We start from the raw sequence: 16486 nt of genomic DNA, 5'->3' as shown, positions 1-16486 counted from the left end.
CTGCAGGTGACAAAGACAACAAACCTCACTGTGGTTTCCAGATGACAAAGACAACAAACCTCACTGTGGTCTCCAGGTGACAAAGACAACAAACCTCACTGTGGTCTCCAGGTGACAGACAACAAACCTCACTGTGGTCTTCAGGTGACAAAGACAACAAACCTCACTGTGGTCACCAGGTGACAGACAACAAACCTCACTGTGGTCACCAGGTGACAAATACAACAAACCTCACTGTGGTCTCTAGGTGACAAAGACAACAAAGCTCACTGTGGTCTTCAGGTGACAAATACAACAAACCTCACTGTGGTCTCCAGGTGACAAAGACAACAAACCTCACTGTGGTCTCCAGGTGACAAAGACAACAAACCTCACTGTGGTCTCCAGGTGACAAAGACAACAAACCTCACTGTGGTCTCCAGGTGACAGACAACAAACCTCACTGTGGTCTCCAGATGACAAAGACAACAAACCTCACTGTGGTCTCCAGGTGACAAAGACAACAAACCTCACTGTAGTCTCCAGGTGACAAAGACAACAAACCTCACTGTGGTCTCCAGGTGTCAAAGACAACATACCTCACTGTGGTCTCCAGGTGACAAAGACAACAAACCTCACTGTGGTCTCCAGGTGACAAAGACAACAAACCTCACTGTGGTCTCCAGGTGACAAAGACAACAAACCTCACTGTGGTCTGCAGGTGACAAAGACAACAAACCTCACTGTGGTCTCTAGGTGACAAAGACAACAAACCTCACTGTGGTCTCCAGGTGACAAAGACAACAAACCTCACTGTGGTCTGCAGGTGACAAAGACAACAAACCTCACTGTGGTCTCCAGGTGACAAAGACAACAAACCTCACTGTGGTCTCCAGGTGACAAAGACAACAAACCTCACTGTGGTCTCCAGGTGACAAAGACAACAAACCTCACTGTGGTCTCCAGATGACAAAGACAACAAATCTCACTGTGGTCTCTAGGTGACAAAGACAACAAACCTCACTGTGGTCTCTAGGTGACAAAGACAACAAACCTCACTGTGGTCTCCAGGTGACAAAGACAACAAACCTCACTGTGGTCTCCAGATGACAAAGACAACAAACCTCACTGTGGTCTCCAGGTGACAAAGACAACAAATCTCACTGTGGTCTCCAGGTGACAAAGACAACAAACCTCACTGTGGTTTCCAGGTGACAAAGACAACAAACCTCACTGTGGTCTGCAGGTGACAAAGACAACAAACCTCACTGTGGTTTCCAGGTGACAAAGACAACAAACCTCACTGTGGTCTGCAGGTGACAAAGACAACAAACCTCACTGTGATCTCCAGGTGACAAAGACAACAAACCTCACTGTGGTCTCCAGGTGACAAAGACAACAAACCTCACTGTGGTCTCCAGGTGACAAAGACAACAAACCTCACTGTGGTCTGCAGGTGACAAAGACAACAAACCTCACTGTGGTCTCCAGGTGACAAAGACAACAAACCTCACTGTGGTCACCAGGTGACAAAGACAACAAACCTCAATGTGGTCTCCAGGTGACAGACAACAAACCTCACTGTGGTCTGCAGGTGACAATGCCAACAAACCTCACTGTGGTCTCCATGTCTCTCTACAGTTGTGTTAACAACAGTGACCTTCTCATGTCTCTCTACAGTTGTGTTAACAACAGTGACTTTCTCATGTCTCTCTACAGTTGTGTTAACAACAGTGACTTTCTCATGTTTCTCTACAGTTGTGTCAACAACAGTGACTTCCTCATGTCCCTCTACAGTTGTGTCAACAACAGTGACTTTCTCATGTCTCTCTACAGTTGTGTTAACAACAGTGACTTGCTCATGTCCCTCTACAGTTGTGTCAACAACAGTGACTTTCTCATGTCTCTCTACAGTTGTGTTAACAACAGTGACTTTCTCATGTCTCTCTACAGTTGTGTTAACAACAGTGACTTTCTCATGTCTCTCTACAGTTGTGTTAACAACAGTGACTTTCCCATGTCTCTCTACAGTTGTGTTAACAACAGTGACTTTCTCATGTCTCTCTACAGTTGTGTTAACAACAGTGACTTTCTCATGGAGTGCACTGAGTCTGAGTCATCACTAGGCTAAACAGACACCCACTCTATCAGCGACAGTGCTTTTAGAGAAAGGAGGGAGGGAAGAGAGGGGATAGGCTGAGAGAAGGAAGGTATAGAGTGAGGAGAAGTAGAGAGGGAGGAGAGAGGAAGCGGGAGAGAGGAGGGAGAGAAAGGGCAGGTAGAGACAGATAGGACTCTCCTCTGAGATGAGAGTCAATTAAATTCAAAACAACTTTATTAGGAAAGGCATATTCAATTTACAAGTGTAAATATCAACATCAAAACCAGACCTCTCTCTCCAATATAATACATCCTCCTTTAGACAGCACACTATGAATGTGGTGGTTGAGTAGGTAACCCTCCCCTCAGATTCCATCCACCTCTACCCAGCAGTTCCTCAGTCACATTAACAGTGTCTATCTGAGTGAAGTCTGATCTCTCTCGGGAGGCTGGAGATCGATGCGATGTGATGATTCTAAGATAAGAAAACTCTAGGTGGCTAATCAATGATGCTAACAGCCCACTCTGCTAAGCCCAGCATGAACCCAACTGGTTCTAGGTGTGTGTGTGTGTGTGCAGAAACCAAATGGCAATCTCTTAAATCTTGCTTGGAAAACACTCTTCCAATAAGGGTTTTAATTGAAGGTTGACTTGAGGATGTGATATGTTATCCTCATCTGTATTCTCAAAGCTTTATAACAACATTGCTACAATGTTGCTCCGGTGAGCAGTAAGCACATTATTGCACTTAATGGACTGTAGGGAAACACCGCCATCTTGTGGCTGTACATTGACATAGAAAACCTTCCTTCACTACTGCTGATGGTCGATTGTCTGAAAACTACAGGTAACTAACTAGTGCTCGATTTGGACTGAAATAGGTGTCGGTACTCATTTTTGGTGCCGGTACTGTTTATATTTAGGTGCAGGAACTCCACAATACTTTGGAGCTAATATTCTATAAGAGGTACAGGAGCTCAGGTAGAACATTTGAGGTGCCGGTACTCAGCTCAGGTGAACTCCTGCCCAAGTCAAGCACTGCAGGTAACTGCCAAAATAATGGAAACACTTGAGTAAATGTGGGATACAAAGAATATTGAAAGCAGGTGCTTCCACACAGGTGAGGTTCCTGAGTTAATTAAGCAATTAACAGCCCATCATGCTTAGGGTCATGTATAAAAATGCTGGGCAGGACATTATTTTGGCTACCATCGCTATGACCCAGAGGATGACAATGCCCCCATCCACAGAGCACGAGTGGTCAGTGAATGGTTTGGTCACTGAATGGTTTGGTCACTGAATGGTTTGGTCACTGAATGGTTTGGTCACTGAATGGTTTGGTCAGCATGAAAACGATGTAAACCATATGCCACGGCCGTCTCAGTCACCAGATCTCAACCCAACTGAACACTTATGGGAGATTCTGGAGCGGCACCTGAGACAGCGTTTTTCATCACCATCAATAAAACATAAAATGATGGAATTTCTTGTGGAAGAATGATGTCGCATCCCTCCAATAGAGTTCCAGACACTTGTAGAATCCATGCCAAGACACATTGAAGCTGTTCTGGCTCGTGGTGCCCAACGCCCTATTAAATCTCTTTCTGTTGGTGATTCTTTCATTTTGCCAGTTACCTACATTACTGATGCTGAACTGACTGCTCATTTCAAATCAACGTTTACTGTCATATTCACAGGATACAGCGTAGTACACAGGGCGATGAAAGGATTTCTTGCAAGCTCTCCTTCTAGTTCAACAGCAAAAAAAGTATTCAACAAAAATATAGTAAGATACATAATCATGCAGGACAGTATTTAATTATTATAGTAAGCCATGTAATAATGTAATTCCAGGGGTTTACTGAACATATGACAGTGCATACAGACCTGGGCTTCCTGTGGTATTTAGTGAACTGTTTTCATTCTTCCCAATGTCATGTTACATCAGGAAGAAGAATGTGGATCTCGTCCACTAAGATGATATGTTCCACAGAGATAGATGGACAGGTAGGTCTTATTGGATTACATTATGAGACTGTGATTTACTATGTTAACACATGAAATGATAACCTTATCCACAAAATAACTTAGTTCTGCATTAATAACTGTAATTGAATGATTACATTATCAGAAAAAGTTATTGTATTATAAATGTAAAATGTCAATACATTATCTGCTGATTTATGTAATATGTATTACATTACAATTAATTATTACATTACCTGGTCGCTATTACATTAGCAGTTAACAGTATTTCAATGTTTGGTATAAACCAGTCAGTCAGTGACATCTACAGGAGTGATGACCAGTGGGGTTGAGTTTTTACCACTGTAATTATTACCAGGGCTGAAGAATGGATAGAGTTTCTCAGTGAATGTGTAGCCAGTGTATGAGTGGATATGAGACCTGGCCTCCACATTGTAGAATGAGACCTGACCCTCCTTATAATCCACAAACACCCCCACCTTCTGGAGCTCCTCTCTAAGGAAGATGGGGACAGTGGGGACAGCGCCAGCCCAGTACTGTCCATTCCTCAGCATCACAGTCCAGTATCCATCCTCAGGATTCAGGTAAATCGTCTCCTTCATGTTGATGGACTTCGTGGCCACTCCTAAAGACCAGCCAGTCTTCCCCTTCACCTGAACCTCATAGTAGAATCTCCCTGAGGAGAAACCCTCCTTTCCCAGGACACAGACTGAGATATCAAACCTCTCTGGGTTGTCAGGGAGATCCTGCCATACATCTCCAAATATAACTTGTTTCCTGTCTTCAGACAGGATGAGTTGGAGATGTGCTGTATCAGGATCTAGAGTCACATCCACTGTGGAGAGAAACATACACCTTATTAGAATTAGAAAAAATCTGTGGATATAGAACATAAATCTGTGAAAACGCATTTTACTGTATAATACATTATTCTCTGACATATGGCTATTTTGTGAATGGTCTGACATCTAAACTATTGTAATAGTGCATTCATGTAGCACCCTAGATGGAGTTAACATACAGGACTGTTGAGTCTAACTGAAGAGTAACGTACAGGACTGTTGAGTCTAACTGAAGAGTAACGTACAGGACTGTTGAGTCTAACTGAAGAGTAACGTACAGGACTGTTGAGTCTAACTGAAGAGTAACGTACAGGACTGTTGAGTCTAACTGAAGAGTAACGTACAGGACTGTTGAGTCTAACTGAAGAGTAACGTACAGGACTGTTGAGTCTAACTGAAGAGTAACGTACAGGACTGTTGAGTCTAACTGAAGAGTAACGTACAGGACTGTTGAGTCTAACTGAAGAGTAACGTACAGGACTATTGCGTCTAACTGCAGTGTAACGTACAGGACTGTTGAGTCTAACTGAAGAGTAACGTACAGGACTGTTGAGTCTAACTGAAGAGTAACGTACAGGACTGTTGAGTCTAACTGAAGACTAACGTACAGGACTGTTGAGTCTAACTGAAGAGTAACGTACAGGACTGTTGAGTCTAACTGAAGAGTAACGTACAGGACTGTTGAGTCTAACTGAAGAGTAACGTACAGGACTGTTGAGTCTAACTGAAGAGTAACGTACAGGACTGTTGAGTCTAACTGAGGAGTAACGTACAGGACTGTTGAGTCTAACTGAAGAGTAACGTACAGGACTGTTGAGTCTAACTGAAGACTAACGTACAGGACTGTTGAGTCTAACTGAAGAGTAACGTACAGGACTGTTGAGTCTAACTGAAGAGTAACGTACAGGACTGTTGAGTCTAACTGAAGAGTAACGTACAGGACTGTTGAGTCTAACTGAAGAGTAACGTACAGGACTGTTGAGTCTAACTGAAGAGTAACGTACAGGACTGTTGAGTCTAACTGAAGAGTAACGTACAGGACTGTTGAGTCTAACTGGCAAAATTATTTTCTGATTGTTTCAAGATCTAAAATATAAAAGGTAACACTTTACTTGAATGGGGTATATTTAAGACATTTATAAAATCATTATGAAACCAGTCATAACACCTTCATGAGTGTTGAACTATCATTCATAAGAACCTGTTAACAATACTATCTAATAACCTACTACTACCTTAAAAAATAAAACCTGTCACTTTAAGGAGTCATTATTGTCATACGAACCATAGTCCATGATCATATTCTTCAGGTTTCTTCTCACATACTCAGCCTCTCTCTGTTGCTGTGGGTCTGAGATGAGATTAGCTGTGATCTTATTCAGAGCAGCAGTTCTGATGTCCACCAGTTCTTTCTCAAATGTTGCCTCTTGTTGTAACACAGCATTCTTTTTACTGAGTTCACGAACAACATGTTTAAGCTCAGAGTTCTCCTGCTTCAAGTCTGAGTAGAACTTAGAGAGATTCTTCACTTCAGAGATACGAGTTTTAGTTTTAGGGTTCTTCTTCAGATCAGAGAGTCCCTCAACAGAATCTTCTTCCTCCTCTTTAACATCCGTCATCTTTTTAGAGACACTCTCTCTCTCCTCCTCCTCAGTCTCCATAGTCTCCTCCTTAAGAGAAAACATGAAACACACAGTTCAAGTAAAATAATAGATTCACAGTTCAGTTCGTCTCATTCTAATAGTGTTATAAGTGCTTGTAGATAAGTGTTTGTAGTCATTTCACATAGTGTATTGTTAATGACAGCACCTCTTTGATCCTCTCTGTCTGTCCAGCATTGCCTTGGTGACCTTCGTGTCCCCAGTCTCCAGTGACCTCAGCCAGGGCGTGTCTCTGCAGTGCTGGGACAGTGTAGTGCTGTCTGACGTGGCTCTCACAGTAGGAGACAGTACAGGTCAGACAGTACTTCACCGCTCTGAGCTTCTGTCCAGAGCAGATATCACAGGCCACGTCCCCAGGAACAGCGTAGCCCAGAGCAGGGAGGGCAGGACTGAAGCCTGCCTGCTGGAGCCCCTGGAGCAACCTGGCCAAGGCTGGGTTAGTGCAGAGCACAGGTCGGACTCTGGATCTCTTACTGCACTGGAGACACACATAGTCTCCTGCAGGGCCGGGCTGGACCCAGTATGTGCTGATGCACTGCCTGCAGTAACTGTGTCCACAGGGAATGGAGACCGGGTCCCTCAGCACCTCTGAACACACAGAGCATCTGAACAGATCCTCAGTCAGCAGACTGGCACAGAGACAGAGAGAGACAGAGAGAGACAGAGAGAGACAGAGAGAGACAGAGAGAGACAGAGAGAGACAGAGAGAGACAGAGAGAGACAGAGAGAGACAGAGAGAGACAGAGAGAGAGAGAGAGAGAGAGAGAGAGAGAGAGAGCAGAGGTCACGATCAGATGAGCTCCTGCATTTTTAAATTTTTAAAACGTTCCACTGCAATAGTGAAGGTGTAAACTTGGCAGTAGAAAATCTTAATAGTATATTTGACCTCTCAGCTTCCCTATCAAATCTAAAAATCTCAAATAGAAAACCAAAGAAAATGAACAACAATGACAAATGGTTTGATGAAGAATGCAAAAATCTAAGAAAGAAATTGAGAAACCTGTCCAACCAAAAACATAGAGACCCGGAAAACCTGAGTCTACGCCTTCACTATGGTGAATCACTAAAACAATACAGAAATACACTACGGAAAAAGAAGGAACAGCATGTCAGAAATCAGCTTAATGTAATTGAAGAGTCCATAGACTCTAACCAATTCTGGGAAAATTGGAAAACACTAAACAACAACAACACGAAGAATTATCTATCCAAAATGGAGACGAATGGGTAAACCACTTCTCCAATCTTTTTGGCTCTATAACAAAGAATAAAGAGCAAAAACATATACATGATCAAATACAAATCCTAGAATCAACTATTAAAGACTACCAGAACCCACTGGATTCTCCAATTACAATGAATGAGTTACAGGACAAAATAAAAACCCTCCAACCCAAAAAAGCCTGTGGTGTTGATGGTATCCTTAATGAAATGATCAAATATACAGACAACAAATTCCAATTGGCTATACTAAAACTCTTTAACATCGTCCTTAGCTCTGGCATCTTCCCCAATATTTGGAACCAAGGACTGATCACCCCAATCCACCAAAGTGGAGACAAATTTGACCCCAATAACTACCGTGGAATATGCGTCAACAGCAACCTTGGGAAAATACTCTGCATTATCATTAACAGCAGACTTGTACATTTCCTCAATGAAAACAATGTACTGAGCAAATGTCAAATTGGCTTTTTACCAAATTACCGTACAACAGACCACGTATTCACCCTACACACCCTAATTGACAACCAAACAAACCAAAACAAAGGCAAAGTCTTCTCATGCTTTGTTGATTTCAAAAAAGCCTTCGACTCAATTTGGCATGAGGGTCTGCTTTTCAAATTGATGGAAAGTGGTGTTGGGGGTAAAACATACGACATTATAAAATCCATGTATACAAACAACAAGTGTGCGGTTAAAATTGGCAAAAAACACACACATTTCTTAACACAGGGACGTGGGGTGAAACAGGGTCGTAGCTTAAGCCACACCCTCTTCAACATATATATCAACGAATTGATGCGGGCACTAGAACAGTCTGCAGCACCCGGCCTCACCCTACTAGAATCCGAAGTCAAATGTCTACTGTTTGCTGATGATCTGGTGCTTCTGTCACCAACCAAGGAGGGCCTACAGCAGCACCTAGATCTTCTGCACAGATTCTGTCAGACCTGGGCCCTGACAGTAAATCTCAGTAAGACAAAAATAATGGTGTTCCAAAAAAGGTCCAGTCGCCAGGACCCCAAATTCCATCTAGACACTGTTGCACTAGAGCACACAAAAAACTATACATACCTCGGCCTAAACATCAGCGCCACAGGTAACTTCCACAAAGCTGTGAACAATCTGAGAGACAAGGCAAGAAGGGAATTCTATGCCATCAAAAGGAACATCAATTTCAACATACCAATTAGGATCTGGCTAAAAATACTTGAATCAGTCATAGAGCCCATTGCCCTTTATGGTTGTGAGGTCTGGGTGTCCGCTCACCAACCAAGACTTCACAAAATGGGACAAACACCAAATTGAGACTCTACATGCAGAATTCTGCAAAAATATCCTCCGTGTACAACGTAGAACACCAAATAATCCATGCAGAGCAGAATTAGGCCGATACCCACTAATTATCAAAATCCAGATTAGAGCCGTTAAATTCTACAACCACCTAAAAGGAAGCGATTCCCAAACCTTCCATAACAAAGCCATCACCTACAGAGAGATGAACCTGGAGAAGAGTCCCCTAAGCAAGCCGGTCCTAGGGCTCTGTTCACAAACACAAACACAGCCCACAGAGCCCCAGGACAACAGCACAATTAGACCCAACCAAATCATGAGAAAACAAAAAGATAATTACTTGACACATTGGAAAGAATTAACAAAAAAACAGAGCAAACTAGAATGCTATTTGGCCCTAAACAGAGAGTACACAGTGGCAGAATACCTGACAACTGTGACCCAAACTTAAGGAAAGCTTTGACTATGTACAGACTCAGTGAGCATAGCCTTGCTATTGAGAAAGGCCGCCGTAGGAAGACCTGGCTCTCAAGAGAAGACAGGCTATGTGCCCACTGCCCACAAAATGAGGTAGAAACTGAGCTGCACTTCCTAACCTCCTGCCCAATATATGACCATATTAGAGAGACATATTTCCCTCAGATCACACAGATCCACAAAGAATTCGAAAACAAATCCAATTTTGATAAACTCTCATATCTACTGGGTGAAATTCCACAGTGTGCCATCACAGCAGCAAGATTTGTGACCTGTTGCCACAAGAAAAGGCCAACCAGTGAAGAACAAACACCATTGTAAATACAACCCATATTTATGCTTATTTATTTTCCCTTCTGTACTTTAACCATTTGTACATTGTTACAACACTGTATATATATAATATGACATTTGTAATGTCTTTATTGTTTTGAAACTTCTATATGTGTAATGTTTACTGTTAATTTTTATTGTTTATTTCACTTTTGTATATTATCTACCTCACTTGCTTTGGCAATGTTAACACATGTTTCCCATGCCAATACAGCCCCTTGAAATGAATTGAGAGAGAGAGAGAGAGAGAGAGAGAGAGAGAGAGAGAGAGAGAGAGAGAGAGAGAGAGAGAGAGAGAGAGAGAGAGAGAGAGAGAGAGAGAGAGAGAGAGAGAGAGAGAGAGAGAGAGAGAGAGAGAGAGAGAGAGAGAGAGAGGGAGAGAGAGAGAGGGAGGGAGAGGGAGGAGGGAGGGAGGGAGGGAGGGAGGGAGAGGGAGAGGGAGAGGGAGAGGGAGAGGGAGAGAGAGAAGAAAGCAGAGGTCATGATCAGATGAGCTGAGTGGGGTGTTTTTTTTGTTAGTTTTTTAAGCTACTCATTTCAACACTCACCTCAGATCAGGGGTCAAGGGTTCTCTTTTAAAGTCAAAGGGTGGCTCCATTGACCTGGCACTATTCATAGAGAGACAGCTGGGAGCAGGAGACTCCATTATCTCCCGCTGGGCTCTGCAATTCATACAAATTATAGTTATCTGTAGTGATATCATCACATTATCTTCTGTGTTGTCTTAAAGTGAAAGCAGATGAAACTAAACACATTCATCAACAGTGAAATACAGTAAACTGCCAAAACAAAGGAAACACTTGAGTAAATGAGGGTTATGTTATGTTACAGTGTAGCGTGCATTTTCCTGGCATGTGATAAGGTCCACTCAAACCCTTAGAAGGCAAGGTAAATGCCAATAAATACACCTTCAACATCAGACCCCCCTCTATCTGACTCACCTCCTGCTCAGGACTCCAGGATCTCCCTCAGACAGCCTCTCTCTCTCTGACTCACCTCCTGCTCAGGACTCCAGGATCTCCCTCAGGCTCCATCCAGTCTAATGTCTGATTTAGACTCTGGACTGCTCAGGCAGATCTCACTCAGAAAACCTAGCCAGTAAACATAAACAGTTATATATACAGTCGTGGCCAAAAGTTTTGAGAATGACACATTTTAATTTCCACAAAGTTTGCTGCTTCAGTGTCTTTAGATATTTTTGTCAGATGTTACTATGGAATACTGAAGTATAATTACAAGCATTTCATAAGTGTCAAAGGCTTTTATTGACAATTACATGAAGTTGATGCAAAGAGTCAATATTTGCAGTGTTGACCCTTCTTTTTCAAGACCTCTGCAATCCGCCCTGGCATGCTGTCAATTAACTTCTGGGCCACATCCTGACTGATGGCAGCTCATTCTTGCATAATCAATGCTTGGAGTTTGTCAGAATTTGTGGGTTTTTGTTTGTCCACCCACCTCTTGAGGATTGACCACAAGTTCTCAATGGAATTAAGATCTGGGGAGTTTCCTGGCCATGGACCCAAAATATCGATGTTTTGTTCCCCGGGCCACTTAGTTATCACTTTTGCCTTATGGCAAGGTGCTCCATCGTGCTGGAAAAGGCATTGTTCGTCACCAAACTGTTCCTGGATGGTTGGGAGAAGTTGCTCTCGGAGGATGTGTTGGTACCATTCTTTATTCATGGCTGTGTTCTTAGGCAAAATTGTGAGTGAGCCCACTCCCTTGGCTGAGAAGCAACCCCACACATGAATGGTCTCAGGATGCTTTACTGTTGGCATGACACAGGACTGATGGTAGCGCTCACCTTGTCTTCTCTGGACAAGCTTTTGTCCGGACGACCCAAACAATCGGAAAGGGGATTCATCAGAGAAAATGACTTTACCCCAGTCCTCAGCAGTCCAATCCCTGTACCTTTTGCAGAATATCAGTCTGTCCCTGATGTTTTTCCTGGAGAGAAGTGGCTTCTTTGCTGCCCTTCTTGACACCAGGCCATCCTCCAAGTCTTCGCCTCACTGGGTGTGCAGATGCACTCACACCTGCCTGCTGCCATTCCTTAGCAAGCTCTGTACTGGTGGTGCCCCAATCCCGCAGCTGAATCAACTTTAGGAGACGGTCCTGGTGCTTGCTGGACTTTCTTGGGCGCCCTGAAGCCTTCTTCACAACAATTGAACCGCTCTCCTTGAAGTTCTTGATGATCCGATAAATGGTTGATTTTGGTGCAATCTTACTGGCAGCAATATCCTTGCCTGTGAAGCCCTTTTTGTGCAAAGCAATGATGACGGCACGTGTTTCCTTGCAGGTAACCATGGTTGACAGAGGAAGAACAATGATTTCAAGCCCCACCCTCCTTTTGAAGCTTCCTGTCTGTTATTCGACCTCAATCAGCATGACAGAGTGATCTCCAGCCTTGTCCTCGTCAACACTCACACCTGTGTTAACGAGAAAATCACTGACATGATGTCCCTAGCATTTCTAAGCAAACAGCTGGAGGCAGGGCTTTCTCCTATAGAGCTCCATTTCTATGGAATGGTCTGCCTACCCATGTGAGAGACGCAGACTTGGTCCCAACCTTTAAGTCTTTACTGAAGACTCATCTCTTCAGTAGGTCATATGATTGAGTGTAGTCTGGCCCAGGAGTGTGAAGGTGAACGGAAAGGCTCTGGAGCAACGAACCGCCCTTGCTGTCTCTGCCTGGCCGGTTCCCCACTGGGATTCTCTGCCTCTAACCCTATTACAGGGGCTGAGTCACTGGCTTACTGGTGCTCTTCCATGCCGTCCCTAGGAGGGGTGCGTCACTTGAGTGGGTTGATTCACTTACGTGATCTTCCTGTCTGGGTTGTGCCGTGGCGGAGATCTTTGTGGGCTATACTCGGCCTTGTCTCAGGATGGTAAGTTGGTGTTTGAAAGTATCCCTCTAGTGGTGTGGGGGCTGTGCATTGGCAAAGTGGGTGGGGTTATTGAGTGCCTGTTTGGCCCTGTCCGGGTGTATCATTGGATGGGGCCACAATGTCTCCTGACCCCTCCTGTCTCAGCATCCAGTATTTATGCTGCAGTAGTTCATGTGTCGGGGGGCTAGGGTCAGTCTGTTATATCTGGAGTACTTCTCCTGTCTTATCCGGTGTCCTGTGTGAATTTAAGTATGCTCTCTCTAATTCTCTCTTTCTCTCTCTCTTTCTTTCTTTCTCTCTCGGAGGACCTAAACCCTAGGACCATGCCTCAGGACTACCTGGCATGATGACTCCTTGCTGTCCCCAGTCCACCTGGCCGTGCTGCTGCTCCAGTTTCAACTGTTCTGCCTGCGGCTATGGAACCCTGACCTGTTCACCGGACGTGCTACCTGTCCCAGACCTGCTGTTTTCAACTCTCTAGAGACAGCAGGAGCGGTAGAGATACTCTTAATGATCGGCTATGAAAAGCCAACTGACATTTACTCCTGAGGTGCTGACTTGTTGCACCCTCGACAACTACTGTGATTATTATTATTTGACCATGCTGGTCATTTATGAACATTTTAACATCTTGGCCATGTTCTGTTATAATCTCCACCCGGCACAGCCAGAAGTGGACTGGCCACCCCTCATAGCCTGGTTCCTCTCTAGGTTTCTTCCTAGGTTTTGGCCTTTCTAGGGAGTTTTTCCTAGCCATCGTGCTTCTACACCTGCATTGCTTGCTGTTTGGGGTTTTAGGCTGGGTTTTTGTACAGCACTTTGCGATATCAGCTGATGTAAGAAGGGCTATATAAATACATTTGATTTGATTTGGTCCTTTTGTGGCAGGGCTGAAATGCAGTGGAAATGTTTTTTGGGGATTCAGTTAATTTGCATGGCAAAGAGGGACTTTGCAATTAATTGCAATTCATCTGATCACTCTTCATAACATTCTGGAGTATATGCAAATTGCCATCATACAAACTGAGGCAGCAGACTTTGTGAAAATTTATATTTGTGTCATTCTCAAAACTTTTTGCCATGACTGTACAGTACAATATAAGACTATCTATAAGTAGTTTTATACAGCATTGTATCTTAGTAATCATGCATTATGTCACCCTTTATAAAGCACAGTTGTTTTTTATCAACAAAATGTTATGTCACGTTTGGTAATGGATCCTATAGTTATTTCACCCTTTATAGAGTATTACATAAGCTCATAGATGACTTGTGAATCATCTATGTCGTGCTTAAATACTTTATGTATGTCATATAAAGCCTTTATAAGTGTTGTTAGTTTAAAGAGGAACCCTGCCTTCTTACCTGATCGCATAAATCATCTGTCGAAGCGATGTGAACTAGGCCCCGTGTTCATGTTTTCAACTTCTCTGAAAAAGAGAACCCAACGTCAAACAGGAAGAGGCTGTATGCGGAAGCTGGTTGGTTGCTTAATGTAAAAAATAAATACAAACTTTCAAGAATTATATATTTTTTATTTCTTTACTTCTACAGATATATCATTGCCATTTAGAGATATTTGTAAGTGGTGTTACATGTAACACCCTTAGAAATATGTGTTCCCCATACAATTCAGGCCTAGTGAGAGACCTATACTGAAACCCCCTTACTCTCCTGAAAACTACAGAATACAGCCAAAATGTACTGTATATCATTCATACTGTAGTCACTTTACACAGTACATCAGGTAAACAAATAAAACATTTCAGTGGTATTTTTCACCAGAACTTTATCAGAACAATCAAATATGTAACAGATTACATAACCTAGGCCAACACTGTACGTCTAACACAGTGGTTACATACAGCACACTGTTAATGGAATAAAGTAATGATAATACGTGTTTCTATAACACTTTCAATTATGAAGAAAACATTAAATGCGATTATTGCATCTGACTTACCAATCTTTGGAAACAATTGGAACAGGAGTATCGAACTGTGCGCCCTCTAAAATGGTGTGTGTTGTAACCTTTACTTTCAGTATAACCGCTAGAGACCAAACTACATTCTGAAAACTGCTCTACTGCTGGGTAGACCTATTGTAGTACAATGCCACCATCTAGTGGGCAAACGCTGAATCATTTGAAAATGTGCGATTTTAGATAGTTTTAAGAAAACATTTAAATTAATAATTGACGTTCAGATTGCTTATTATAAATTACTTAATATTTATGTATTGAAATATATATTGTTATATTATATTTTACACATTTCTCACAAAGCTTCAGTCCACACAGTTGACTGGTCTGATAAAGACTGCTGTGTCTTCTACTGACCAACAGGCAGCACTAACATACAGTGTTGAGCACTGACTCAGTAAGGCATTTCACATGCACACAACACACACACACAAACAATCATCGCAACCCAGTAACCTGTTGAGAAGGCACCGGTATGAGGTGCTAAGGGAGGGGTGTGTGTGTGTCAGGCCCTTGATCCCACCACTTAAATGACACTTCAGGAATTCTCTCTCTCCAGCCATTTGTGATGTGCTGTGATTTAGAAATGAAAAACTGGTTATCCTGTAACAGCTTTGCAGGGAGCACCCACACACACGTCGCTGAACAGTATTATTGCTGTTCTTTATCTGACCTGTCAGTCCTGCTGATTTAACAGGATTGTCATCAATCTTCCAGATTCTCTGCAGACACACAGACCTGTGTGAGTATACATGAGTGTAAGCTGAATAGGAGCAGAGAGAAAGAGAGTGTGTGTGTCTGTGTGTCTACGTGTGTGCGTGTGCGTGTGCGTGGAATGGCACATGCACAGAGAGCAGAGGAGTGATGAACAGACTAAATGATGAATCATAAAAGGGTCTGTATCAACTGAAGCCCCACTGACGGACCTATAATAGAACAACCACCATGTGGGCCTACGGAGCATGTCACCCTGCTCAACGTAGAACTATAGGAAGGTTAAATATAAACTGTTTCAACTCTATGAAATGTATTTTCATATCATTATTATTAGTGTATATATTGGTGTATACAGTATATAATTGTGTAATATAATACATAGTAGTATATCATAGTGTGTTGGTGAATGTGCAGAGTCATGATGTGAAGTATGTATAGTCTTGACTGTCTGACTGGAAGGAGTTCATAAACATGGACACATCATGTACCTCTCTTTCTCTTGCTCTCCCTCTGTCTCGCTCTCTTTCTGTCTCGCTCTCTCAATTTCAATTGAAGGTCTTTATTGGCATGGGAAACATGTTAACATTGCCAAAGCAAGTGGAGTAGATAATAAACAAAAGTGAAATAAACAATAAAAACAGTAACAGTAAACATTAAACTCACAGAAGTTCCAAAAGAATAAAGACATGTCAAATGTCATATTATGTGCAAATAGTTCAAGTACAAAAGGGAAAATAAATAAACATAAATATGGGTTGTATTTACAATGGTGTTTGTTCTTCACTGGTTGCCCTTTTCTTGTGGTATCAGGTCACACATCTTGCTGCTGTGATTCCACACTGTGGCATTTCACCCAATAGATATGGGAGTTTATAACAATTGGGTTTGTTTTGAAATTCTTTGTGGATCTGTGTAATCTGATGGAAATATGTGTCTCTATTATGGTCATACATTTGGCAGGAGGTTAGGAAGTGCAGCTCAGTTTCTACCTCATTTTGTGGG

General features: G+C 42.7%; 2 protein-coding genes across 3 annotated transcripts in view; one reads left to right on the top strand and one right to left on the bottom strand.

The window, feature by feature from the left end:
- Positions 1–2296: 2296 nt before the first annotated feature.
- Positions 2297–14997, bottom strand: LOC129854598 (E3 ubiquitin-protein ligase TRIM39-like). 2 transcript variants are annotated; one of them, XM_055921839.1, is made up of 7 exons: positions 14750–14997; positions 14152–14216; positions 10837–10986; positions 10444–10557; positions 6717–7197; positions 6193–6577; positions 2297–4900 (listed from the first exon to the last, which is right to left on the bottom strand). In XM_055921839.1, the coding sequence occupies exons 4-7, from the start codon at positions 10539–10541 to the stop codon at positions 4356–4358; spliced, it is 1509 nt and encodes a 502-aa protein (XP_055777814.1). In that variant the 5' UTR covers positions 10542–10557; positions 10837–10986; positions 14152–14216; positions 14750–14997; the 3' UTR covers positions 2297–4355. The 2 variants fall into 2 exon arrangements, with proteins under 2 accessions (XP_055777814.1, XP_055777813.1); XM_055921838.1 differs by having other exon boundaries at positions 10892–10986.
- Positions 14998–15729: 732 nt separating this feature from the next.
- Positions 15730–16486, top strand: part of LOC129852948 (E3 ubiquitin-protein ligase TRIM39-like) — an 8521-nt gene continuing 7764 nt past the window's right edge. Inside the window, exon 1 of the mRNA XM_055918548.1 lies at positions 15730–15746. Within this exon, the coding sequence (XP_055774523.1) occupies positions 15730–15746 (17 nt within the window). The remainder of the gene's footprint in view (positions 15747–16486) is intronic.

Source organism: Salvelinus fontinalis, chromosome 4 (assembly GCF_029448725.1).
Source record: "Salvelinus fontinalis isolate EN_2023a chromosome 4, ASM2944872v1, whole genome shotgun sequence".
Lineage (NCBI taxonomy): Eukaryota > Metazoa > Chordata > Actinopteri > Salmoniformes > Salmonidae > Salvelinus > Salvelinus fontinalis.
This window is presented reverse-complemented; position numbering and strand designations above follow the sequence as displayed.